Consider the following 26895-nt stretch of genomic DNA (forward strand, 5'->3'; position numbering starts at 1 on the left):
GGAGGAAGAGGCGGTGGTTGGACAGAGCCACCAGCACAGCAGAAGAGGGAGCAGGGTGCAAAAGCGGAGCTGCCATCCCCTAGACAGTACGCCTGCTACTGCCCACCGCAGCAAGGGACCGAGCACACTAAAGCCAGCTCCAAGGAGTTCCCTGGCGTGGCAGTTCTTCAGACAATGTGCTGACGAAAAGACACACGCTGTGCAATCAGAGCCTGAAGCGAGGCATAAACGGTCTTAACCTGAGCACAACCTCCATGACCAGGCATCTAAGTGCAAAGCATGATCTGCAGTGTAGACACCTTTAAAACCAAGAAAGGTCTCTGGCTCCTCTTGCTTCCTCTTTTGCTGTAGTCTCGCTCTTCATCCACCTCTGGAGTGACAGTGCCACCTGCCAACCCGCAAACAGAGGATGTGCCAGCAACACCACCACCTGGGTCACCAAGCATCTCCACAATGTCCCACAGAAGCGTTCTGCTCTCCATCTCCCAAACACTGGAGTGGAAGTACCCCCCTACCCACCCGCGATCTCTGGCCCTGAATGCCAGCATTTCTATACATAGATAGATATATTATATCTATCTAGCTAGCTATCTAATATATCTATCTATCTATCCACATATACATGTGTACACACACACACACACACACACACACACACACAGCTGCCCATAATTATTCATACCCCTGGCAAATTTTGACTTAAAGTTACTTTTACTCAACCAGCAAGTAATTTTTTGACGGGAAATGACATAGGTGTCGCCGAAAAGATAAGACGATGTAGAAGAGGCATTATTGTGGAAAAAAAAAAACATTTCTCAGCTTTTATTTACATTTGAGCAAAAAATACAAGATGTTCCACACTGTGGAAGCCAAAGGTGACACCTGTGCTGGCCAGGAGGATAGTTAGGTCCCTTTCATACGAGCAAGTTTTCCGTGCGGGTGCAATGTGTGACGTGAACGCATAGCACCCGCACTGAATCCTGACCCATTGATTTCAATGGGTCTGTGTACATGAGCATTGTTTTTTCACGCAACAGTTCTGCGTTGCGTGAAAATCGCAGCATGTTCTATATTCTGCGTTTTTCACGCAGCCCTGGCCCCATAGAAGTGAATAGGGCTGCGTGAAAAATGCATTGCATACGCAAGCAAGTGCGGGTGCGATGCGTTTTTTTCACTGATGGTTGCTAGGAGGAGATGTTGTTTGTAAACCTTCAGTTTTTTATCACGTGCGTGAAAAACGCATCAAAACACATTGCACCCGCGTGGAAAAAAACTGAACGCAATCGCAGACAAAACTGACTGAACTTGCTTGCAAAATAGTGCGCGTTTCACTGAACGCATCCGGACCTAATCTGTGATGCTCGTGTGAAAGGGGCATTAGAGATGTGAAAAAGAATTCAAGGATCACCACCAAGGCCATCCTGGGGAATCTGGGCTCTGCTGGTGGAAAGGTCTCAAGGCAGACAATCCAACAGACACTGCACACTGCAGACCAAGGAGGACACCACTTCAGATAAAGGCACACAAAAGCTTGCTTGGTCTTTGCAAAAGATAATCTGGACAAAGAAGACGACTTCTGGTCTTCTGTGTTATGGTCAGATAAAACAAAAATTGAATTGTTTGGTCACAATGATGTTTCCTTCATTTGGCATAAAAAAGGAGAAGCCTTTTAACCCAAAGAACACCATCCCCACTGTCAAACATGGTGGTCTGACCCTAATTCTTTGGGGGTGTATTTTAGCCAATGGACCAGGGAACCTAATCACAGTAAACGGCACCATTAAAAAAGAGCAATACATGAGGATTCTCAACGACAACATCAGGCAGTCTGCAGAGAAACTTGGCCTTGGCCACCAGTGGACATTTCAGCATGACAATGAACCAAAACACAGCAAAAGTGGTGAAGAAATGGTTAGCAGACAACAACATTATTGTTTTGGAGTGGCCCAGCCAGAGTCCAGACTTTAATCCAATTGAGAATCTGTGGAGGGAGCTAAAGATCAGGGTGATGGCAAGAAGACCCTCCAACCTGAAAGATTTGGAGCTCATTGCTAAAGATGAATGGGCAAAAAAACCTGTGGAGACATGCAAAAAGCTGGTCTGCAATTATAGGAAGCGTTTGATTGCTGTAATAGCCAATAAAGGCTTTTCTATTGATTATTGAGAAGGGTATGAATAATTTTGGACTGGACACTTTTTGCTCAAATGTAAATAAAAGCTGAGAAATGTTTTTTTTTCCCACAATAATGCCTTTTGTACATAGTCTTATTATCTTTTTGGAGACACCCATGTCATTTCCAGTCAAAAAATTACTTGCTGGTTGAATAAAAGTAACTTTAAGTCAAAATTTGACAGTCACATTTGAGGGTCACATGACCTGTGATGTCAGCTTCTCTCCCTGCTCTGATGAGGTTTTATGCACAAGCCTGACAGAGCAGATATGTGCCTGTACACGAGACTTTTGGTACACGAGACGTCACTGTGCTGGCCACGCCCCCCCTGCTCTGTCGTCTGCTACTGCTGTCTGACCTGTGTCTCCCTCCCAATGGATACTTCAGGAAAGATTAACCCCTTCAGGAGCACAGACTCAGGGCTGAAGGCTTTACCGAGTAGCTGCAGGGAGTGAGGAGACAAATGCTGGGCACAGGAGCTCACAGACTAGAGGAGTTCTGCACAAGAACAGGTAGGGGGAAGATCCTGTGTATCAGCAGTGTCATTGTACATCTGGGACTTGTAGTCCTACACATACAACATGCTGCTGAGTATCCTAGGAGGCAGACATGTCACTCAGGGCAGACTTTTTCACTCCCTTTGCAGAGCAGGGGGAGGGGCAGAGATTGTTGTTATTGCAGGTAAGGCTACTTTCACACTAGCGTTCGATCGGATCCGTTCTGAACGGATCCGATCATAATAATGCAGGCGGAGGCTCCGTTCAGAACGGATCCGTCTGCATTATATTGGCATATAAAAGCTAAGTGTGAAAATAGCCTCGGACGGATCCGTCCAGACTTTCAATGTAAAGTCAATGGGGGACGGATCAGCTTGAAGATTGAGCCATATTGTGGCATCTTCAAACGGATCCGTCCCCATTGACTTACATTGTAAGTCTGGACGGATCCGCACGCCTCCGCACGGCCAGGCGGACACCCGAACGCTGCAAGCAGCGTTCAGCTGTCCGCCTGTCCGTGCGGAGGCGAGCGGAGCGGAGGCTGAACGCCGCCAGACTGATGCAGTCTGAGCGGATCCGCATCCATTCAGACTGCATCAGGGCTGGACGGAAGCGTTCGGGTCCGCTCGTGAGCCCCTTCAAACGGAGCTCACGAGCGGACAGCCGAACGCTAGTGTGAAAGTAGCCTAAACAAGGGGCCAGAAGAGAACCAGGGAAATGAGGAAATCTATATATTGTATTTTTTCTTGCTTAGCTCGGTTATATATTGCTGTCTATCAGATTTACAGTGCCATGTATTTTTTTACATAACTGACAACCCCTTTAAGTGGCATTTACAGTTACAATCTTTTTTTCAGAAATAACCTTTTGCTGTTGAGTTAAAAAACAAAGAAAGGCTAAAAGACAACTGTGGTGGTTCCAAATGTAGGTTAATTACACTCCATTATATTCAGTTTTAGGCCTTATTCACACATCACTGATTTCCACCAGTGATTGCGAGTCAAAAATCAGGATTTGAGCCTCCACAGACATAAGGTATAAGGGAAAGATCTGCACCTGTTCTGTGTTTAGATCCGCACCTGGTTCTGGCTCAAAATCATTGACAGGCATTACACAGCATCTCTGAGCTAAAAGCGATTCCATGTGAATAGAGCCAGATGTGGATGACTACGTATAACACTCAATCTATTTCTAAAAGAACCAAATGTCTTGTAGTGACCAAAATGTTCTGTCCTCAAAAAGATTGCCTTAACCAGATTTTGTTAGAGAAAATTCAAAAAATAGCCCCCTTTACACAGGTCGACTGAGCGAGCAGGCAGTTATCATTCCTGATAATTGCCTGCTTGTCAGAGGTGAGAGCAGCATTTACGTGTAGCCAATCACCTTTGCTGTATTGGGACAAGCGATCTCCACTTTGATTGCCAATCCCCATACAGAGTCATTGTTTTTTGGGAAGCAAATTCCCATTTAAACATGATGATCTGCTGCCCAGAAATGATGATTTAAGTGTCTGCATTAGTGAAGACTTCACCCAAACAGATTGCTGATCATTCATCCATTACCCATAATTGCCCCATGTAAAGACCTTAAGGGTCCATTCACATGTCCGCACTTCCGTTTCACAAAAAAATAGAACATGTCCTATTCTTGTCCGCAATTGCGGACAAGAACAGGCATATTCTATTAGTGCCGGCAATGTGCGGTCTGCAAAATGCGGAACGCACATTGCCGCTTTCCGTGTTTTGCGGATCCACAAAACACATTGCGGATGTGTGAATGGAGCCTAATAGTGAGTAAATGTTATATAATGTATTACTCATTTTGTAATGATTCAGAGGTACATAGGGTGTCATACTGGTTACATTTGGAAACAGCAAGCTTAACAATCACACACAGACTCTACCTCCCAGAGATCCTTTTTGACCTTGGACAAAGTGGAGAAAGTAAGGTCAGTGGTGCGGGATCTGATTCTGTGTCCTTACGTTTCAGTCGGGAAAGCTATGTCCACCCTAGGTACCTCAACATCTTGCATTCTGGCAGTTTTGTGGGCACAGGTTCATTCCAGGTGTCTACAGTGGGGAGATTCTCCAGTCTTGGTCAGGGAAACTGGAGGAGCTAGACAACAAGATGGATGGTGCAGGAGAATCTAGATCAGGGGGTTCCATGGAAGGTGGTAAACCCTTTAGTAGTTAATACAGATGCCAGTCCGTCTGGTTGGGGGGCCATGTTCTGGACAGAGTTTTTCAGGGATCCTGGGACAGCTCAGATTGGGAGATTTCTTCCAACGCAAAAGAAATGACGGTGGTTCTGAAGGCTTTGCGGGAGATTCTGCTTCGGCTTCAGAACCGACATTTAAAAGGTTTTGTCCGACAATGGTTCCGTGGTGGCCTACTTGAATCATCAGGGGGAACCTGATTCAAAGAGTTGATAGGAATTGAGAGTCATATTTTCTCCTTGATGGAGGCGGAAGGCCAACATATCAGAGGTGTATACAATTGGAAAGTGGACTACCTGAGTCGACACAGGCTAGACCAGAGGGAATGGTACTTGAATCAGGAGGTCTTTGCCAAAATAGTAAGTCTGTGGGGCTTGCCAGATATAGACCTGTTCACTACGAAAGGGAATAGAAAGGTGAGAAGGTTATTTTCCCTTTGTCCAGGGGAATCTCCCACAGCAGTAGATGCCTTCCTCCATCCTTGGGGCAGGGGTCTTCTGTATGCATTCCCTCGGTTGCAGTTAATTAAAATAAGGGAGGACAGAGCTTCTGCGATTTTGATAGACCCCTTTTGGCCCCGTTGAGCATGGTTCACCTGTTTAAGACTACTGTCGGTCAGGGAGCCAAGGGGGCTTCTGGAGATTACGGATCTCTTGTCTCAGGGCCCAGTAATACATCCCCCAGCCAGGGGCCTTCACCTGACGGCATGGTTTTTGAAAGGTCTCTTCTGATTCGGAAGGGGCCATCGGGTTCGGTAGTCTCTACCTTATTAAAAAGAGTAGGAAGAAAGTGACTACAGGCATATATGCTAGAGTATGGTCGGTTTTCTTTAAGTTTTTAGGGGTTCCTCCTTCCCCTTCCTGTCAGCTTAACATTCCAAGGATTTTAGAATCTCCAGAGCGGGTTAAATAGAAGGTTGGCCTTAAGGATCTTAAAAGGTCGAATTTCATCCCCAAGTGTCCTGTTTGATTCAAGTTTGCCTGCACAAACTCTTATTGCTAGATTTTGTAAGGCTGTTGCTAGAAACACCCCAGCTAGGGTCGCAAGGGTCCCTTATTGGGACCTTGGTCTGGTCCTTCAGGCCTTGGTTAAAACGCTCTTTGAACCCCTCTCTGAAGTCTCCATCAAGGTCCTAACATTAAAATGTGTCTTTTTAGTGGCCATCACATCAGCCATGAGATTGGGTGAAATGCAAGTTCTTTCCATTAACCCTCCTTATATGTCTATTCAGAAGGATAGGATTACCCTTCATCCCGATCCAGCATTTCTCCCCAATGTAGGTTTGGATTTTCACAAGGACCAGGAAGCAATTCTCCCTTCCTTTTGCGATAACCCTAGAAATCTGAAGGGGGCCGAACTCAATCATTTGGATGTTAGGAGATGTGTGTTGGCTTATTTAGAGGCTACTAAGGGTGGAGGAAAGCAACTTCCTTGTTTGTACAGTTTGCAGGGCCGAATAGAGGGAAATCAGCTAGTAAGAGTTCCTTAGCCAGGTGGATACGGTAGGCTGTTTAGCTTATGTTTCCCTGCAGAAGCCGGCTCCCCTATGATGGTCGGCTTACTCAACAAGAGCGGTGGCGACTTCATGGGCAGAGAGAGAGCAGAAGCTTCAATTCAAGACATCTGCAAAGCCGCAACTTGGTCATCTCCATTGGCCTTCTATAAGCACTATAGGTTGGATCTTTCCTCTTCTTCTAACTTGTCCTTTGGTTGTAAGGTTCTCCAGGCTGTTGTCCCACCCCGATTCTTTTTCTGTAATCTCTCCTGGTGCTGTCATGGACAATTGGGAAAAATGATAATTACACTCACAGGTAATTTTATTTTCCAGAGTCCATGACAGCACCCCTATTTTTCCCACCCATCTGCTTCGGTGTTGGTGACGGTTCTTGGGTATGGTCACAGGGTGTGCATATATTATATACACACACTTAAACAGTCAAGCAAGCAGGAATAGTAGGATAATTGGATTATGGGAGAGGCTCCTCCTTTTTTATACCTGTGGGTTTCCTGTTCTGGGAAGCGGACCCCCTGACCTGGTGCTGTCATGGACTGGAAAATTAAATTACCGGTGAGTGTAATTATCATTTTCAGAGCAGGTTTTTAGATTGTGGAATATAATACAACATTGTTTCTATTCACTGACTGCATGCAGACATTTGGAAAACTTAACAATTGAAACACAAAGTAACAGCAAACTTACTAGAATCCTTGTAATACCCAAGACAGTACATATAACAAAAAGTGACGCCAGAGGCCAATGCTACACAGTGTTACCTGGAATTGATAGGTCGTACAGAGGAATATCCCACAGCTCTTCACACAGATGGGACATCCATTGTTGGTTCTCAGTCATTCGTCTGTAACGTTTCTCTTCCATTTTGTAGCCGTACTAGACCCTGAAATTATAGAAAAATTATTGAAATGCCCTTTTAATAATAAAAAATTAAAATAATTTTTATATACAGTGCTCATCAAAAGTTTAAGACCACTTGAAAATGGCAAAAAAATCATATTTAGCATGGCTGGATATTAACAAGGTTCCAAGTAAAGCTTAAACATGCAACAAGAAGAAATGGGAGTGAGACAAAACATTTTTTGAGCATTCAATTTAAGTAAAACACAAACTAAAACAGGCGGTTTTTCAGCTGATCTAATAATTAATAATAATCCCTCCCCCCCCCCCAAAAAAAAAACAAAAAAAAAAAACTGAAATCCAACTTACAAACATGAACTCAGTAGTGAATAGCTCCGCCACTATTGTTTATCACTTCCAAAATTTGTTTCGGCATGCTTGATGCAAGCATTTCCATGAGGTGAGTGGGAACATTTCTCAAAGTGGTGAAGACGGCCGCACGAAGGCCATCTACTGTCTGGAACTGTTGTCCATTTTTGTAAACTTCCCTTGCCATCCATCCCCAAAGGTTCTCAGTTGGATTTAGATATGGGGAACACGCAGGATGGGCCAAAAGAGTGATGTTATTCTCCTGGAAGAAGTCGCTTGTCCCGCGGGAATTGTGTACTGTAGCGTTGTCCTGTTGAAAAACCCAGTCGTTACCACACAGAGGAGGGCCCTCAGTCATGAGAAATGCTTTCTGCAACATCTGGACATAGCCAGCGGCCGTTTGACGCCCCTGCAGTTCCTGAAGCTCCACTCCACTCCACTGTGGCGCGTAGAAAACATCTCAGGGGGGTCTGCTTGTCATGCCAGTAATGTTGGAAACCATCAGGACCGTCAAGGGTCTTAATTTGGGTCAAGAACCAGTAAGGGCCTTAATTTGGGTCGAGGATCCTCCAGTGTCTTGACGGACAGCTAATTGGATCCTCCAGTGCTAGTGAAAGACGCTGTGAGAGACCCTGCTTATGCAGTTCAACAACCTGACCAAAGTTGAAAAAGGGAGAGTTTTGTTGCCTTTTTTTTGCCATCACAACCTGTGACTACCTGACAGAAAATGACAATGAATCCACATCTTTGTCCTTTTAAAAAAGGCATGTGGTCCTAAAATTTGAATGAGCTGAAAAACAGCCTGTTTCAGTTTAATCGTCATTTTCAATTAATTGAATGCTCAAAAAATGTTTTGTCTCACTCTCATTTCTTCTTGTTGCATGTTGAAGCTCTACTTGGAACCTTAAACAAACAGAAAAAACTAAGATTAAAACATCCTGCACAATATGATATGGAAAAGTGCGGATGTCCCTGGCCATATCATTAAGGAAACCACAGAAATGCACTTTGTAAAGTAGATGCAAGCATTATATATGGACTAAGCCCTCATTCTGATATGATAATATCGGAGACACTTAGCCAATATATTTTGATTAAAATACATCTGAGCCCGCCTACCAAGCGCCAAGGTAGTCTCAGGTCAGACGGGTCCTACGCTAAACCTACCTAAGCCATTGGGCTTCTATGTTCAGGAGCGAAGATGCCGCACATATGTTGTGCTGCTCCTAGTCACCTCCATGTGCATCATGCAACCAATGGCAGGAGGAGCAAGCACAGCCATATGTACCACCTAATTAAGTGCAGAGGAATGCTACTCCCAAGATAATAGGTGCGCATTCACACTTGAAGGTGCCACTCCCTCAAGCAAATACTACAGAGAACAAACACAGAAAAAACTAAGATAAAAACATCCTGCACGATATGATATGGAAAAGTGTGGATGTCCCTGGCCATATCATTAATGCTTGCATCTACTTTTCAAAGTGCATTTCTGTGGTTTTCTACTTGGAACCTTGTTAAGATCCAACAATGTAAAATATGATTTTTTGCTAAAATTGGGAAAACTTTGAAAGTGTCCCCAAGTGCAGTCACAAAAACTATCAAGCGCTACAAAGAAACTGGCTCACATGCGGACCGCCCCAGGAAAGGAAGACCAAGAGTCACCTCTGCTGCGGAGGATAAGTTCATCCGAGTCACCAGCCTCAGAAATCGCAGGTTAACAGCAGCTCAGATTAGAGACCAGGTCAATGCCACACAGAGTTCTAGCAGCAGACACGTCTCTAGAACAACTGTTAAGAGGAGACTGTGTGAATCAGGCCTTCATGGTAGAATATCTGCTAGGAAATCACTGCTAAGGGCAGGCAACAAGCAGAAGAGACTTGTTTGGGCTAAACACCACAAGGAATGGACATTAGAGCAGTGGAAATCTGTGCTTTGGTCTGATGAGTCCAAATTTGAGATCTTTGGTTCCAACCACCGTGTCTTTGTGCGACGCAGAAAAGGTGAACAGATGGACTCTACATGCCTGGTTCCCACCGTGAAGCATGGAGGAGGAGGTGTGATGGTGTGGGGGTGCTTTGCTGGTGACACGGTTGGGGATTTATTCAAAATTGAAGGCATACTGAACCAGGGTGGCTACCACAGCATCTTGCAGCGGCATGCTATTCCATCCGGTTTGCGTTTAGTTGGACCATCATTTATTTTTCAACAGGATAATGACCCCAAAACACACCTCTAGGCTGTGTAAGGGCAATTTGAGCATGAAGGAAAGTGATGGGGTGCTGCGCCAGATGACCTGGCCTCCACAGTCACCGGACCTGAACCCAATCGAGATGGTTTGGGGTGAGCTGGACCGCACAGTGAAGGCAAAAGGGCCAACAAGTGCTAAGCATCTCTGGGAACTCCTTCAAGACTGTTGGAAGACCATTTCAGGTGACTACCTCTTGAAGCTCATCAAGAGAATGCCAAGAGTGTGCAAAGCAGTAATCAAATCAAAAGGTGGCTACTTTGAAGAACCTAGAATATGACATTTTCAGTTGTTTCACACTTTTTTGTTATGTATATAATTCCACATGTGTTAATTCATAGTTTTGATGCCTTCAGTGTGAATCTACAATTTTCATAGTCATGAAAATAAAGAAAACTCTTTGAATGAGAAGGTACCGGTATGTCCAAACTTTTGGGTCTGTACTAATAAATAAATTATATATATTTATTTATTTTTTATTTATTTTTTTAGGCATCGCCGTGTCCGTTTCGACCAGCTCTATAAACATATCACATGACCTAACCCCTCAGATGAACACCGTAAAAAGTAAAAAATAAAAAAAACTGTGCCAAAACAGCTATTTCTTGTTACCTTGCCTCACAAAAAGTGTAATATAGAGCAACCAAAAATCATATGTACCCTAAACTAGTACCAACAATACTGCCACCCTATCCCGTAGTTTCTAAAATGGGGTCACTTTTTTGGATTTTCTACTCTAGGGGTGCATCAGGGGGGCTTCAAATGGTACATGGTGTCAAAAAAACCTCAGTCCAGCAAAACCTGCCTTCCAAAAACCGTATGGCATCCCTTTCCTTCTGCGCCCTGCCGTGTGCCTGTACAGCGGTTTACGACCACATATAGGGTGTTTCTGTAAACTATGGAATCAGGGCCATAAATATTGAGTTTGGCTTGGCTGTTAACCCTTGCTTTGTAACTGAAAAAAAATAAAAAATTTGAAAATCTGCCAAAAAACAGAAATTTTTAAAATTGTATCTCTATTTTCCATTAATTCTTGTGTCCACCTGAGGATGAAATACTGGACCCTGAAAGAAGACCGCGAGTTTCTGGGAGCACCCAAGGATCTGAAATCGACAATCTTCTCAGCCATGTGAACCATGGCCTTCTTGGCCAAAACGGGGCGATTAATATTATTCTCGGCTGATCCTCCCTGACCTTCTTTAGCACTCGAGAAATCAGAGGAAATGGAGGAAAGGCGTAGGCCAGACAAAAATCTCACCTGTGGAGAAAGGCATCCAAGCCCACAGGGGCATCCCTCTGGAGACAGGGGGGCAAACAGATAGATCTGTTTGTACTGTGGCAAACAGATCTATACAGGGAAGACCCCAAATGTCTACTATCTGATAGAAAATCCCAGGATCCAGACACCATCCCCCCTGGGAAATTAGATGACGGCTCAAAAAGTCTACATGAATATTTTCTTTCCCCTTGATGTGGACTGCTGAACTTGACCTGCATTTTTGTTCTACTATCTGGAAAATGGAACTGAGTATTAGCATCAAGTCCTGACTCTTGGTCCCCCCACCCCCCCTGCTTGTTTATGTACGACACTACCATTGTATTGTCTGACATTATCCTCAAATCTTTGTCTATACACAAAATGGCAGAGCTCCTAGAATCGCATATTTCACCGCCATTAATTCTTTTATATTGGAAGAAGCTATCTTTAGAGTTTCCTCCCAACGCCCCTGCAAGGAACAATTCTCAATGTGGGCTCCCCAGCCCCAGGGACTTGCGTCTGTTAAACAAACCAAATCCTTCTTTAACCACAGAAGTCCCTGGTTTAGATTGTCTACTTCTAACCACCATCTCAGGTTGAGCAAAGTCTGGGTAGAGATTTTTATCTTCATTTCTAGGGGTTGCTTCCCCTTCTGCCAGGCCTCTAGAATCTCCTACTGAAGATCTCTTGAGTGAAACTGGGCCCATGTGACCGCTGGGATGCAGGAAGTTAAACTCCCCAGGATCAACATACCTTTTCTTAACGTAATTTGTGGATGATCTATTAAATTCCGTATTTTCCGCATTATGTTGACCATCTTCTCTTCTGGCAAAAAACATTCCAAGATTAGCCCTAGGAACTCCTGGTTCTGGCTTTGATTTTCTTTCGTTCAAGATCCATCCCAATTTCTTCAGGATTACATCTTGAACTGCTATTCTGCAGGCCTTCTCCTTTCCTGCTACAATTCGAAAATCGTCGAGATCGGGAGAAGGATATTTTGTTCATTCCCCAATATGTGCCGACATCTCCGCCACCACCTTGGTGAATACACTGGGAGCCATCGCTAGACCAAAAGGAAGGGCTTGGAACTGCCAGTGATTCATTACCCCTCCTATCTCTATTGCTATCCTTAAGTATTTCTGGTCTTCCTAATGGATTGGAACATGAAGGTAAGCATCCTTCAAGTCTAGCACCGCCATGAAACATCCTAGAAATAATAAGTTTATTGTCGACCTGATTTTGAGTTTCCATTCTAAACTTTTTCTGCAAAAGGAACTGGTTTAGTCTTTTTAAATTTATTATGGTTCACTAAGAAAAGAGGAGAATAAAACCCCTCTCCTTCTTGACCCTCTGGTACTGGTGCCAAAACTTCCTTTTCTATTAAAGACAGAACTTCTGATACTATAGCCCTTCCTTCCTTTTGCATTGATCTTGTAATTACGAATCTTGAAGGGGGGAGTTGAACGAAATGCCAGTATTTTTTCACGGTCCGCAAAACAGGGTTCCATTGTTCCGTGATCCGTGTCAGTTTTTTCTTCCGTGATTTTTGGAGGATCACCAGACATGAAGGAAAGTAAAAAAATAAATAAAAAAAAATATAAAAATAAAAGTCGTTTTGGTGTCCGCCTGGCCGTGCGGAGCCAAACGGATCCGTCCTAACTTACAATGCAAGTCAATGGGGACGGATCCGTTTGACGTTGACACAATATGGTGCAATTGCAAACGAATCCGTCCCCCATTGACTTTCAATGTAAAGTCAGGAGTCCCTATCGGAGTTTTCTCCAATCCGATGGTATATTTTAACTTGATTGTGACCTAGGGAATGGCCTTACCCCATCTCAATGGAAGCAGGCTTTTCTTCTCTCTCATAAAGCAGTAATTTCCACTAAGGCGCAGGAGACGAATTATAAAGTTCTCTCCAGGTGGTACAGAGTGCCGTCTGTGCTTCACAAATGGTTTCCATCTGTTTCAGATCGCTGTTGGAGGTGCTATACCGATGAAGGCACCTTGTTACACGTTTGGTGGCATTGTGCCGTCCTGTGACCTTACTGGAACTTTGTACATCGTATTGTGCGGGCAGTGATGGGAATACCCATTCCCAACGCTCCTGAAGCGCTTTTGTTGTTTATCTTTGATTTGACTATCCCTGCTTTTAAGGTTTCGCTCCTTAAGTATATGTTACAGGCTGCAAAAAATGTCATCCCTCGCTATTGGAAATCACCTACGCCTCCCTCCCCGGAGGAATGGTTTGAAGAAATTGCCCTACATCAGCGGATGGAGGATCTCATCTGCGTCTCCCCTCAGGACACCTCTCGATTCGTTCAAACCTGGGGCCCTTGGGAAACTTTCCAGGGGTCAGATGAGTTTCGTAATGCCCGTCTTTAACCCCGTACTTCCCCACTCTCCGCTTCCCCTGTACCTTCCTTTTCTGTCTTTGGTCTATTGTTAAGTGCCCCCCTTTTCTTGTTGTGTACATGTCTTACCAGGCTTAGATTCCTATAGCCTTCTCTGTTCCATTTGAGCAATGTGCTTCTCTTACTCATATATTGCCACATGTTCTTAATGCCCTTTCATATGAGAAATTGTACCTTGCTGCCTCCTTTGTCTGGAGATTGCTCTATGATGTACACGGCATTGCATGACACTGTAATATGTTACCTTTATGTATTACATTTACTTATTTGAAAAACTCAATAAATCCTTGAATGAGAAATATTTTAACTTGAAGCGTCCCCATCACCATGGGAAAGCCTCTATGTTAGAATATACCATCGGATTTGAGTTACATCATGAAACTCAGATCCGACAGTATATTCTAACACAGAAGCGTTCCCATGGTGATAGGGATGCTTCAAGTTAGAATATACTAAGAACTGTGGACATAACTGCCCCCTGCTGCCTGGCAGCATCCGATCTCTTACAGGGGGCTGTGATCCGCACTGGCCACCAATGAATTTAATACAGGGGAGGGAGGGGGGGGCCGCACTGGTCACCAATGAATTTAAAACTGGGGAGGGAGGGGGGGGCCGCACTGGTCACCAATGAATTTAAAACTGGTGAGGGAGGGGGGGGCCGCACTGGTCACCAATGAATTTAAAACTGGGGAGGGAGGGGGGGGCCGCACTGGTCACCAATGAATTTAAAACTGGTGAGGGAGGGGGGGGCCGCACTGGTCACCAATGAATTTAAAACTGGTGAGGGAGGGGGGGGCCGCACTGGTCACCAATGAATTTAAAACTGGTGAGGGAGGGGGGGGCCACACTGGCCACCAATGAATTTAAAACTGCGGGGGGAGGGGGTCTGGCCCCCTGCTGCCTGGCAGCACCTGATCTCTTACAGGGGGCTATGATACGCACAATTAACCCCTCAGGTGCGGCACCTGAGAGGTTAATTGTGCGGATCACAGCCCCCTGTAAGAGATCGGATGCTGCCAGGCAGCAGGGGGCAGTCATGTACACAGTTCTTAGTAATGGGGACGCTTCAAGTTAGAATATACTATGGGAACGTCTCTGTTAGAATATACTGTCGGATCTGAGTTTTCACGATGTGGATTAGCTAGGAGGTGACCCTTCCCCTGCTTCTCGCTCAGAGCCTGGTTGTTGGTTTCTCTGTGTGTCTGAGTGCTTGTCCGCCGTGACACATATTTTGAGAGTGAGAAGGAGAGGCCGTATTCCTTACGTACCACCTTCCAGGTTGCCACTGTATCCTTTATCAAGATGCTTTTTTTTTTTTATCAACAGTGCGAGATTCGTATATTTTGTGTGCAACAGAGCCCCTAAGGACCATGGTTGGATTAATTGAGATTCTATCTTAAAATTGGAATAATGGCTCGACTGAGTTATCCAATCGATACAGTGTCTGAAGTTACTCGCTATGTTATTCCCCCTTCTGATCTAGCCAATTGTAGCTTCTGAGAGAGATTCGAGGCCTCCTACCCCTCCACACGAAATAGCTAAACGCCGATTCTAGGGTTTTGATGTCTGAATGTTTAAGTAATATCGGTATCGTCTGTAAGGGGTACAAGAGCCTCGCAAAGCTAATAATTTTTATTAGATGACATCTTCCTGTAAGGCACAATGGAAGGTGCATCCAGTTGTCTATTTCCCCCAGAATTATCTGAAACAATGGTGGGCAATTGAGGTCATATATAGTATCAGAGGTCTGACCTATCATTATGCCCTGCTATTTTATATGCGAGGTGGCTATTTTAACAGGAAGGCCTTGCGAAATCCATGTCACCTCCCTGGCTCTTTGCTTCAGGAGAAGTAGTTCACTTTTAAAACCAGAGAAGCTACCAAACTCGGCCAATTGTTGCAATACTGTGTGCAAATCCCTCCTTGGATTCTCCAAAAAGACCAGGAGATCATCGGCAAACAAAGCGTGCCGAATCTCCCTCGTCCCAACACTTATCCCCTCTATGTCATGGGTAGAAATTAGAAATCGTGAAAGCGGTTCTATAGATAAGTTAAACAATAGAGGTGACGGGGGAACCCTTGTCTGGTCCCTTTAAATAAATTTAAAGCGGGAGAGAGGAAGCCCAGAGTATTAATAGTTAATAGTGGCACAAGTCTATCGCTAAGTATCTTTAAAAACTCCCCCGAATACCCGTCAGGTCCTGGAGCCTTCCTCAGTGGCATAGTAGAGATTACCCCCGACACCTCTGAGGGTGAAATTGGGGCATTTAACATACTGTATTTAGATCAGAGGAAATGTGCTGCATTTTGACTTTTCTAAGCCACTCCTCTCCTGCTTCCTCATTCTCCACCCCCGCCTCATAAAAGGTTTTTGTAAAAGTCCCTCAGGACCTCATTTATGGACTCAGGATCAGTTCTCAATATGCCTTCACCGTCTCGCAGGACTAAAATAGGAACAGATGGTTTATAATCTTTGACCAACCTGGCCATAAGCTTGCTGACTTTGTTCCCAAATCTATATTATTGGTCTTCTCCCCGAGAGCTGAACATTTGTTCCCTACTGCTTTTTTAATAGTCAGAAGATTGGCCAGTATATCCTCTCTAGGACTTTTGTTTTTTAGCTGTTCCTCAAAATCAGACAACCATATTAGAAGAGATCTTGCGGTGCATGTTGAGGCAATAGATGGCCTGAAGGCTGAAGCAGAGGCTTCCCAAGCTCCTTTTAAGAATCCCTCAGCTTTTTATTTTTATTTTAAGGATCTTTCAAAAAACCCATATCTTCAAACGGAAGGGATGACTTCTTCGCTTCTTTAGATATGGCCACATCTATCTTGGGAGCTTTGTTCCAATTTGCGGCTATCTCATTTGAAAAAGGGGTATTTCCTTCAAAAGGGGCTATGGAAGCATCAGGAACTCCGCCTAGATCTACACACCAGCAATCCACAACTGAAATTACAAACTGCACAGCATTGTAGGAGAATCAAATAAGGAAGGTTTAAAGGGGTTCTGCAGTTTGTATCCTCTGGATAGATCATCAGCATCTGATCGGCAGGAGTCTGACACCAGGGACCCCCGCCGATCAGCTGTTTGAGAAGGCAGCAGCGCTGCGGCCTTCTCACCGTTTACCGCAGGCCCAGTGACGTCACGACTAGTATCAACTGGCCTGGGCGGGGCTAAGCTCCATTCAAGTGAACAGAGCTTAGCTACGCCCAGGCCAGTTGATACTAATCGTGACATCAGTGGGCCTGCAGTAAACAGTGAGAAGCCTGCAGCGCCGCTGCCTTCTCAAACAGCTGATCGGCGGGGGTCCCTGGTGTCGGACCCCCGCTGATCAGAAGCTGATGATCTATCCAGAGGATACAAACTGCAGAACCCCTTTAAATGACCGCATTAGCAACACCTGAGGCAAGGGTCATCTATAAGGTCTACGGGTGTATGAATTCCACTGTGGGGCTGCAGTGAGTGCTGTACATGCAGGTGCATACATTGCTGCTCCTGGCTGTGCTGGTTCAGCTAAGCCCTGGCATAACGAATCGTTACCCTGTGCCAGGATTTAGCTGAGCTGAGCTGGCCCCTGCCTGTGCCTGCTTCGCTTAACTAAAAGCTCAGCATAGCACATCAGAGACCCTGAACCAATGTGCTATGCCAGGATTTAGTCACGCTGAGAGGGCACAGCCAGAAGCAGAGATGTTCGCTGCATCCCCTATTCCACCAGTACAGACAGAGGTGTACGGTTGTTTATGTTAGGGCTCATGCACACGACTGTATGCGTTTTGTGTTCTGCAAAAAATACGTGTGCGTTTCGTATTTTGCGGAATGGAACAGCTGGCACCTAATAGAACAGTACTATCCTTGTCCGTAATGCGGACAATAATAGGAAATGGAATGCACACGGAGTAACTAAAAATTTTTGGGCGGATCATTGAAATGAATGGTTCCGCAAAAAAAAAAAAAAAAAAAAAAAAAAAAAAAAAAAACACACACACACACAACACACGGAACGGACACGGAAAGAAAATACATTAGTGTGCATGAGCCCTTATGTATATTCTGTTAACAATCCCATTAAACTCTATGGGGAAAACTACAGAAGGTGCATAATCGCACAAACAATTTAAATAATGCAGATTTTAAAATGCGCGTACGCGTTTTAAAGGTCCGTGAATTGCGGATGGCTCTTTTGTGACAGCATCTTTTGCGGCCCCATTGAAGTTAATGCGGACCCATTCATACGGTCGTGTGAATGCACCATTAGTGCTTGTTCACACAAACGTGCCGTGCAAATTGCGGATCCGCAAAACATGGATGCCGCCCGTGTGCCTTCCGCAAAGAATAGAAATGCCTATCCTTGTCCGTAAAACGGACAATAGCACAAAATCTATAATTGTTTGCGGGGTCACGGAACAGAGCAACGGATGCGGACAGCACACGGAAGTGAAGTGAATTGGTCTAAACCCAAGCCGCAAAAAACACGCCTCGGAAGCAGAACCAAACCACGGTCATGTGAATGAGCCCTTTTACTGTGGTTTTCTCGCACAAGATCTGGGCAGAAAAAAAACGTGCGTCACACCGTGTGTCACAGCTTTTGCTGTTTTTTTACTGCCATTTTGGCATCTCCAAAAACCTGGTACATACAGTTGTGTAGAAAAAAAAAAAAAAAAAGTCTATTTATGCTGGTGATTATTGCTGGCAAAACTGCATCAAATCCACAGCAAAAACTAAAGTAACACTTGGAAATGGTGCGGAAACACACAGAAATGTACTGGAAGTTCTGCTTGGCAACCTGCACCCATGCCCCATGGTATAATCCGTGATGTACCCGTCAGATCTCGGTTACTGTAAATCGGTATGTATTCTAGAGGCACGAACAGATGGGTAAAGCGCGGTGACACTCTGAAACACCTTCAAGCTCTTTCACACGAGCGTGTCCCATGCTGGAATCACGGTCCATGTGAGAGAGGGATTGTGCGTTCTGGACTTGAAGCGCACAGCATTATCATGAGTGATACTGCTATGTGCCTCTGCCTGACCTTTCTGTAACGGAATCATACTGTGTCAGAACGCACAATTTCTCTCTTGCATGGAGCACGATTACTGGGAAGGGACACACTCGTGTGAAAGAGCCCTTAAAGAGGTTGTGTCACTTCAGCAAATGGCATTTGTCATGTAAATAAAGTTAACACAAGGCACTTACTAATGTATTGCTATTCACCATATTGCTTCCTTTGCTGGCTGGATTCTTTTTTCCATCATATTATACACTGCTCGTTTCCATGGTTACAGACCACCCTGCAATCCATCAGCGGTGGCCGTGCTTACTCACTATAGGAAAAAAAAGCACTAGCCTATGTACGCTCCCATTGACCCAGACACCAGAGGGACATTTTCTATAGTGTGCAAGCACAGCCACCACTGATGGATTACAGGGTGGTCGTAACCATGGAAATGGATCCAGCCAGCAAAGGAAGCAATATGGAGACTCCCAATACATTAGTAAGTGCCTTTTGGTTACGTGACAACCCCTTTATGGTGCTGAGTGAGAATCACTATAGAGGAGTGATGAAGGAAAGGGTGCTCCCTCCCCCAGCATTGCTCAAGCAGACCTGGCCCACCTACATATTACATGGTTGGGTGGTCACCAGCGATCAGATGGACTTTCTGAAACCAGCCTGGCTGCAATCATTAGGGAATTGCTACTTGAGCACACTTGTTAGTCCAGGGATAAGCTCCAGGATTACAGATATGAGGTGATTATAAGACACTGTCACGTCTAGTGTGCCCATATAAATCCTATAGAGATCCGAATATAGGAGGGACAGAGGTCTGTACAGACAGAAGCGCCCGCAGCAGCTGCTTTACCTGTCACACAATGCACTAGAACAGGGCAGAGGCGGCCCATGAGCGCTGCTTGTGCCAGGAAGACTTCTCTTCTCCGAGGCTCTGCCTGATCCTCTGCAGCCGGCACCCATCCTTATAGCAGAGCGTGCAGTGAGCCCCGCCCACCACAGCAGCGATTGGTCGGTGTGTCAGTCCCTCACACCATAATACAGGTGACACATCCAGAAAGCATCACTGTTCTCCCCCCCTCCCCCAGAAACGGCCTATAATGGATCAGCCTGGTAGTGTGTCTATTGCAGCTGAAGAGGAAGGACTGCTGCATTATGTCTAAATGGGGTGAGATAAATCAGCTTTCCCTGTCCTCTTCAGGCAGTAAACTCAGCTTTTATCCCAGCTAGGACAGAACAAAACATGTATGGCACCCTCACAGGCGGAGATAAAATCTGCCAGAAAATACACAGGCGCGGTTTACATCCCCAACTGAAATGAATGGAGACATTGGGGGTCTTTTTTTTCCCCCCCTTGCACTGGCAGAGAAAGCACTGAAAGGGATTCTGTCACCATATTTAACCCTACTAAGCTAGCTGATATTAGCGATGTGCTAATGTCAGCTAAACCTAACTAGCCTATTCCTACTTTTATCTATGCCCCCGTTACGCCAGAAATCTAACTTTTATAATATGCTAATTAGCCTCGGGGGGCGTTGTTCCTGCTCCTAGAGGCTCCGTTCTCCCACCTTTGTCACCTCCCTCCAAGTCCTGATTGACAGGGCCAGGCAGCGCTCACATCTGTCTGGCAGCCCTGTGCTCTGGTGAAATCTCGCGCCATTTGGCGCAGGCGCTGTGAGGGAGCTGGCAGCCTTCGCCGAATGGTGTACGGCACAAGATTTCACCAGAGCATAAGTGTCGCGCATACTCAGTGCGCCACTAAGAGCGGCAGCCGGAGACAGGATCGCGCTAAACCAAGGAGCGCACCGCGCATGTGCGAGACTTCTATAATCCTGGCCGCACTGCAGGATGTCAATCTAACAAAAGTAGGGACGGTTAGGGGGCAAGCTTACCTTGACTTGAAGCAAGAAAGCCACTGCCCCTTGACTTCAAGCTGACCGGCAAGATAGCGCTTAAAACATTGTTTTTTGAATCTATGGAGCATCAGACTACCGGATCAAACATATGATTATTAACAGACTGGCGGCTACTATGAGGTAATGCTGGTGGTTTTATATGCGTTTTTGAGGTGACAGGTTCCCTTTAAGGTCGGTGAGGAAGCTATCAGTGAGTTTTGGATTTAGAAGCTGAAAACGCCCTTTTTCCGATGCTGAATCAGTGGCAGGTTTTAGCCCCGTGAACATACCCTAAAGGGGCAATGAGTGTATTGTCCATGCTGCAGTTGGCAGTGTTTGGATAGGGCTTCCTACCTTTGGTGGCTTCCTTCAGATTGTGTCTCCCAGCCAGGTGAGGAGAGCATGCCAGGGGTTGCCTTCTCTCTTGTGCTGGTACTCTACCAGGCTGCAAGGTAAGAAGCTCCTCTTGTTGGACTTCTCTGCTGCCCCCTTGGACCAGTGCTGCTGTGGTTTGTGTGTGTCTAGCATTGGTAGCTTTGCAGCTTCCTCCTTTTTTTGAGTTTCCTTTGAGCTTTGCTCTATTGTTGATGCTTGCTGCCCTCTTGTGTTGGTTTTCATTTCTGGAACACCTTATTGCTTTTTTGTATACCACAGAGAGGTGGAGGAACAGGAACTCTAGGCATAGATTCTGTGCCGTGTTCACAGCTTCCTCAAGAAGATGCCTCAGGTATCCAAGCTGAAGCTAGACAGTGCTTTGGCTGGTCAAATCTCAGCTGCTGGAAACTTTCCAGGAAATGAAAGGTAGTCGTCACAAGTACAAGATATGTGAACCTCATAAACCTCAGACTCTTCTTCCTCTACTTCAGCATCTCAGTGCTCCAGAATCGTCCCTGAAGGAGATCTAGTCTCAGGTTCTGAAGTTTGATACTTAGTTTCCTAAGGATTATTTTGATTTTAATAAAGGTAAAGCCAGCTCCCTGAAACTGTAAGGCCTCCTGTACACGACCGTATGGCTTTTTCAGTGTTTTGCGGTCCGTTTTTCACGGATCCGTTGTTCCGTTTCGTTTTTCCGTATGGCGTATACAGTATACAGTAATTGCATAGATAAAATTGGGCTGGGCATAACATTTTCAATAGATGGTTCCGCAAAAAACAGAACGGAAACGGAAGACATACGGATGCATTTCCGTATGTGTTCAGTTTTTTTGCGGACCCATTGACTTGAATGGAGCCACGGACTGTGATTTGCGGGCAATAATAGGACATGTTCTATCTTTAAACGGAACGGAAATACGGAAACGGAATGCATATGGAGTACATTCCATTTTTTTAGCGGAACCATTGAAATGAATGGTTCCGTATACGGACCATATACGGAACGCAAAAAACGGCCAGTAAACAGGGGAAAAAAACGGTTGTGTGCAGGAGGCCTAAGAGACACAGTGGGAAACATTTACTTAGATGTCTTTTTATGCCGGTCTTAGGCGAGGGCTATGTCCACCAATGTCGCACATCAATTTTTATAATGATAGTCTATGGTGTCGCACTGCGACATACTACAAAACGACAGTAGCAAAAAATCCATCCAAGATGGAATTTTCTGCGACTAGCGCGTCGCAGTGGCAGCATGTCACATGTCGCAGTGTGACACCATAGACTATCATTATAAAAATTGTCGCGTGGCATCAATGTCGCAAGACACATGTAGCAGTGTAGTTGTGCCCTGTGTCTCAGGCTAGTTGTCGCACGAGACATGTCGCCATGTAGCCTAGTCTTATCTTTGTCTTCAGGTCATTTGAGAGTTGTTTTGAGACCCCCATGTTGCTACTCTTCAGAGAAAATTAAGAGGAGGGAAACTTACAATTGACCCCCTTAAATACTCTTTCTCATAATTGGATTCACCTGTGTAGGTAGGTCAGAGGTCACTGAGCTTACCAAGCCAATTTGAGTTCCAATAATTAGTTCTAAAGGTTTTGGAATCAATAAAATGACAACAGTGCCCAAATTTATGCACCTGCCTAATTTTGTTTAAACAATTATAGCACACTTTCTGTAAATCCAATAAACTTCATTTCACTTCTCAAATATCACTGTGTGTGTCTCCTATATGATATATTTAACTGACATTTTTTATCGTAACAACCAACGATTTATACAGGAAAAACATGACGATTAACAAGGTTGCCCAAACTTTCGCATCCCACTGTATATGTTTTTTGTACATGTTAAACGGATGGCCAAAACATAATGTGAACCCAGCCTTACTTTTTTATTTGATTTCCTGTCGTTCCAGCACCACAGCTCCAATGATTGGCGGCAGTAGTCACATGTGTTGAGGTGACTTCAGCCCTTTAGCACAGTAAACAAACACCAGCGACGATGCTGGATCGGCAGGGGATCTAATAGGTAAGGAATGCATTTTTTTTATCATTTTATACAATTTCCCACCATTGCCTCAAACATATATTCCACATTCATTGTAATTTACAGTGCTAATAGGTCTTGATACCACAAAGGGTTAAGATTACCTATAACCTTCGGCAAGGCTTGAGTCAATTAAGTAATTACTTCAGAAATATTTTTTTCCTGAATAATAAACCATTAAAAATGATGCATTACGGTATTTATCCTTCATTTAGGGGGTTTAGTGTTCTGTCATGAAGTATGACATTGGTCACGAGAGTTTACTGCCCTTCCCCATTGTATGTGAGTCCTCATCTGGTGGGTTGTTCTGACAGTGGAGCTTCTGTACATGATCGGATATGTCCATCAGTGTACACAACTTCAGGTTTATTGCCAGCCATGATACTGAATTATCAAGACTGGCGTTGTGTACGTTGCGCTTTACTAGAGATGAGCGAACTTCATATTTTGAAATTCGTTCACGCTTTGTTTACTGGTGAAAGGTGAATTGCGTTATGGATTCCGTTACCACGGACCATAACGCAATTCTATAATGGAATGCCTTTAGAGGCATTCCGTTATTCATTCTGTCATAATATAAGTCTATAGAATGCAAAACGGATCCGTTCCGTTTCCGTTATGCAGGGAGGGGAGTCCTCTCTCTTGCCCCCATTGCTAATTTTTTCTTGCTTGAGTTGTATTTCTCCCTTTATTCTTTCCAAATATTGTGACCTGCTGAATTTCTAGATATGGATTACCAGCCCTGATCGGCCCTCTGTCCATGTGCAGCACTCCCACTTCACATCCGCTCCTGCACCCTCAGCCCTGGACTTCCCTGGTCAAGTCCAGAAATGAAGATCTTTTTGGACTAGTTCTGTTTGTTGTTTTTGTAGTAAAAAGGTTAGAAAATGTCTTATGTAACATGGAAAATGTTTGGTTAAAAGCCAGGTGATCCGTGAGCCACACACTAGTCATTTGACACATGTACTGTTTAGTACAAATTATAGGGGTCATTTATCATGCTGAAATACACCTAAATTAGGCATACTTCAGGGGCAGATTGCGGCACAGGACTTAGTTGCGCCACAATCTGCAACTTCAGCTGGCAAGGGTGGGGAAGGGAATGGGCCGTCAGGCCCATCTCATTTACCATTTTCTATACAGCCAACACATGACCTGTGTTTCCCGTACGGACTGCGGCTGTCTGAATCAGCTCTATGTGGTTATTTATATCACTCTATTGCTATAGGTTTGCTATCCATTTTCACAACAGATGGCACACTAACCTATAGAAATCAATAGAGCTATTCATCTGTTTTTATATTGTTTTTCAACAGATCCATGTACCCAGTCTGAGGGTCTCGGTGCATTTTTGTGGATCAGAATAGCCATCTCTACCGATGGAAATGACACGTGGAACTAGAATGCAGGTGGAAGCTATCCGTTATTTTTATGAATACACAGGTAGGTCTACAGTTTTTTGGGCGGTCCATATACAACTGTGTTTTGGTCTCTGAAACTGACCTTAGGGTGCGGCCACACGCTCAGCTTTCTGCATGGATTTTTTGGAAGCCAAAGCCAGGAGTGAATTTAAAAAAGAGAAGTCAGATCTGTCCTGTACTATTTCTCCCTTTTTTATGGATCCATTCCTAATTTTTACTTTCAAAATTGCATGCAGAAACCTGACCGTGTGGCCGCACCCTAAGGCCTCTTGCACATGACCATATGCTCTCTGACATATACGGTCCGTGAGCGGGCCATATGTCCCGAAGCGGCATTGATCGTGTGCACGGGAGCGCAGAGCATCATAGATTACAATGATGCTGTGCATGTCGGGCCGTATGGTCATTTGAGTGTGGGCCCGACGTGCACTGCATCATTGTAATCTATGATGCTGTGCGCTCCCGTGCACACGATCAATGCCGCTCCAGGACATATGGCCCGCTCATGGACCACCGTATATCTCAGAGGGCATACGGTTGTGTGCAAGAAGCGTAAGGCAGCACAGAAGCTTTTGTGAGCACTGAATTTAGGATCTAAATCAGGAAATAAGATGCACACACAACACTGAGTTATTCTTGCTGGAGAAGTGTGTTACTCCTTTATTTAACCGGCAAATGCATTTGGTGGTATTCCTTTTACACCAAGTCCAGTAATCTGTAAAACAGTACAAATGACATTCAATACATTTCATTATAACAAAAAATATCAGAAATAATATACTTCCTCTTACAAAGTATAATAAGTATATGGCTTTGTTCATGTTACCACTACAGCATCATACTTAACCTCCTCACCACCGCCGTACGCAGGATTGCGTCTTCGCGGCGGTCGTGCTGTTCTGGGTGGACGCGCCGGTGCGTCCTCTCGCGAGACGCGAGATTTCCGGGTATGCGGCCCGCGGCAAAATTCAAAGAAGTTCGTCATCAACCTGCCGGCCACGATCATTGGCTGGCAGGTTGATGATTTTCAAAAAAACCAATCAGAAGCCACATAACCCATCATATTAGTAAATATGATGGGGTTATATGGCTGCTGTGCTCCTCTGCTCCTTCTTTTGGTCGGTTGGTTCCAGGAGAGGAGCAGAGGAGCACATCATTACTGTGAGTACCCACTACAGTACACTTAGCCCCCAGATCACCTCCCAGCACCCAATTAACCCTTTGATCACCCCTTCTTGCCCCTGTCAATCACTAGTGAAAAGGAAAAAAAGTGATCAGTGCAAACTGTCACTTTTTTTTTTTTCACTGGTATTGACCGTTAGGTTTTAGGTATAGTTTAGGTCCCTTGGTTAGGTAGTTAGCGATCAGTTAGCGCCCAGCCCACCGCACCGCAGTCCGTTATTCGCTGATTAGCGTATCGCTAATCAGCATTTGTACTTTTATAGTATCTGAAAGTGATCAAAACTGATCACGGTCAGATCTATAATAGTACTAGTGTCACTTTAGTTCGCCCTCCACCCAAAACGCAGTGTTTGCCCGATCAGGCCTGATCGGTCGCCCACACGTGCGTTCGCCCACGCCCGCCCCACCGCAGTGACAAAAAATATTTTTTTTTTGATCACTGCACATTCACTTTACACGCACTGCGGCGATAAAAAAATCAGTTTTGATATTTTTTATCAACCGCAGCGGCCTCCGGTACTTCGCTAGGCTCCCCTTTGTAAGACAGGCTTGCTTTTTTTTTCTTGGGTAGTCTCAGGGAATACCCCGAAATTTAGTTGCCCACATGTCTAACAGGGGGTATTCTTCTGAAGAGGCCTACAGGCTTCTGACCCAGTCGGATGAGGAGTGGGAACCCTCATCTGATGAATCCAGCGGGTCAGAATACGAACCTGTAGAAAGCAGTGGCTCTCTGACCCAAAGTTCGGACGAGGAGGTTGAGGTCCCTGATAGCAGCAGGCGTACCCGGCCCCGTGTCGCTAGACCGCAGGATCCGCTTCAAGAGCAGCAGAGTGGGGCTGGTGCTGTCGGATTACGTGGTGAGGCATACACCAGCAGCCCAGCCCTTCCTGGACCTAGTACCAGCACTGCCGTACAACCTGGTGAAGTAGCGAGCACCAGAAGGGCAGTTGAAGCTGGTACGGTGGCACGTGCAGTAGTGACCCCGTCGCAGCCACCGCAAAGACGTGCCCGTAGAGCCCCTAGAATCCCAGAGGTGCTGGCAAACCCTGATTGGCAGTCCCCAACTTCCGCCGCACCCGTAGTTTTCCCTTTCACTGCCCAGTCTGGAGTTCGGGTTTAGACAGCTCAGATCGGTTCGGCCCTGGGATTTTTTGAGCTGTTCTTGACTGCGGAGCTTTTAGACTTAGTTGTGGCCGAAACAAACAGATATGCCACACAATTTATAACCGCTAACCCGGGAAGCTCTTATGCCCAGTCTTTCCGGTGGAAACCAGTCCAAGTTTCCGAAATTAAAACTTTTCTGGGCCTCCTCCTCAACATGGGCCTGACAAAAAAGCATGAATTGCGGTCATATTGGTCCACGAACCCAATTCATCACATGCCCATGTTCTCTGCTGCTATGTCCAGGACACGATTTGAGACCATCCTGCGTTTCCTGCACT

General features: G+C 45.2%; 2 protein-coding genes across 3 annotated transcripts in view; both read right to left on the reverse strand.

Annotated features, from left to right (window-relative positions):
• PLCXD1 (phosphatidylinositol specific phospholipase C X domain containing 1) overlaps positions 1–20946 on the reverse strand; it is a 48206-nt gene extending 27260 nt beyond the window's left edge. The window contains exons 1-2 of one of the 2 annotated variants that reach the window (XM_044286209.1): positions 20781–20946; positions 7158–7279 (exon numbers count right to left, since the gene is read on the reverse strand). In XM_044286209.1, the coding sequence (XP_044142144.1) occupies positions 7158–7260 (103 nt within the window). In that variant the 5' untranslated portion in view covers positions 7261–7279; positions 20781–20946. Of the gene's footprint in view, positions 1–7157; positions 7280–19384; positions 19487–20780 lie in introns of those variants that run through there. The other variant, XM_044286210.1, reaches the window with a different exon arrangement.
• A 3955-nt stretch (positions 20947–24901) lies between these two features.
• The window catches only part of LOC122933381 (regucalcin-like), a 39789-nt gene continuing 37795 nt past the window's right edge, over positions 24902–26895 (reverse strand). Inside the window, exon 8 of the mRNA XM_044288341.1 lies at positions 24902–24986. Within this exon, the coding sequence (XP_044144276.1) occupies positions 24936–24986 (51 nt within the window). The 3' untranslated portion in view covers positions 24902–24935. The remainder of the gene's footprint in view (positions 24987–26895) is intronic.

Source organism: Bufo gargarizans, chromosome 3 (assembly GCF_014858855.1).
Source record: "Bufo gargarizans isolate SCDJY-AF-19 chromosome 3, ASM1485885v1, whole genome shotgun sequence".
Classification (NCBI taxonomy): Eukaryota; Metazoa; Chordata; class Amphibia; order Anura; family Bufonidae; genus Bufo; species Bufo gargarizans.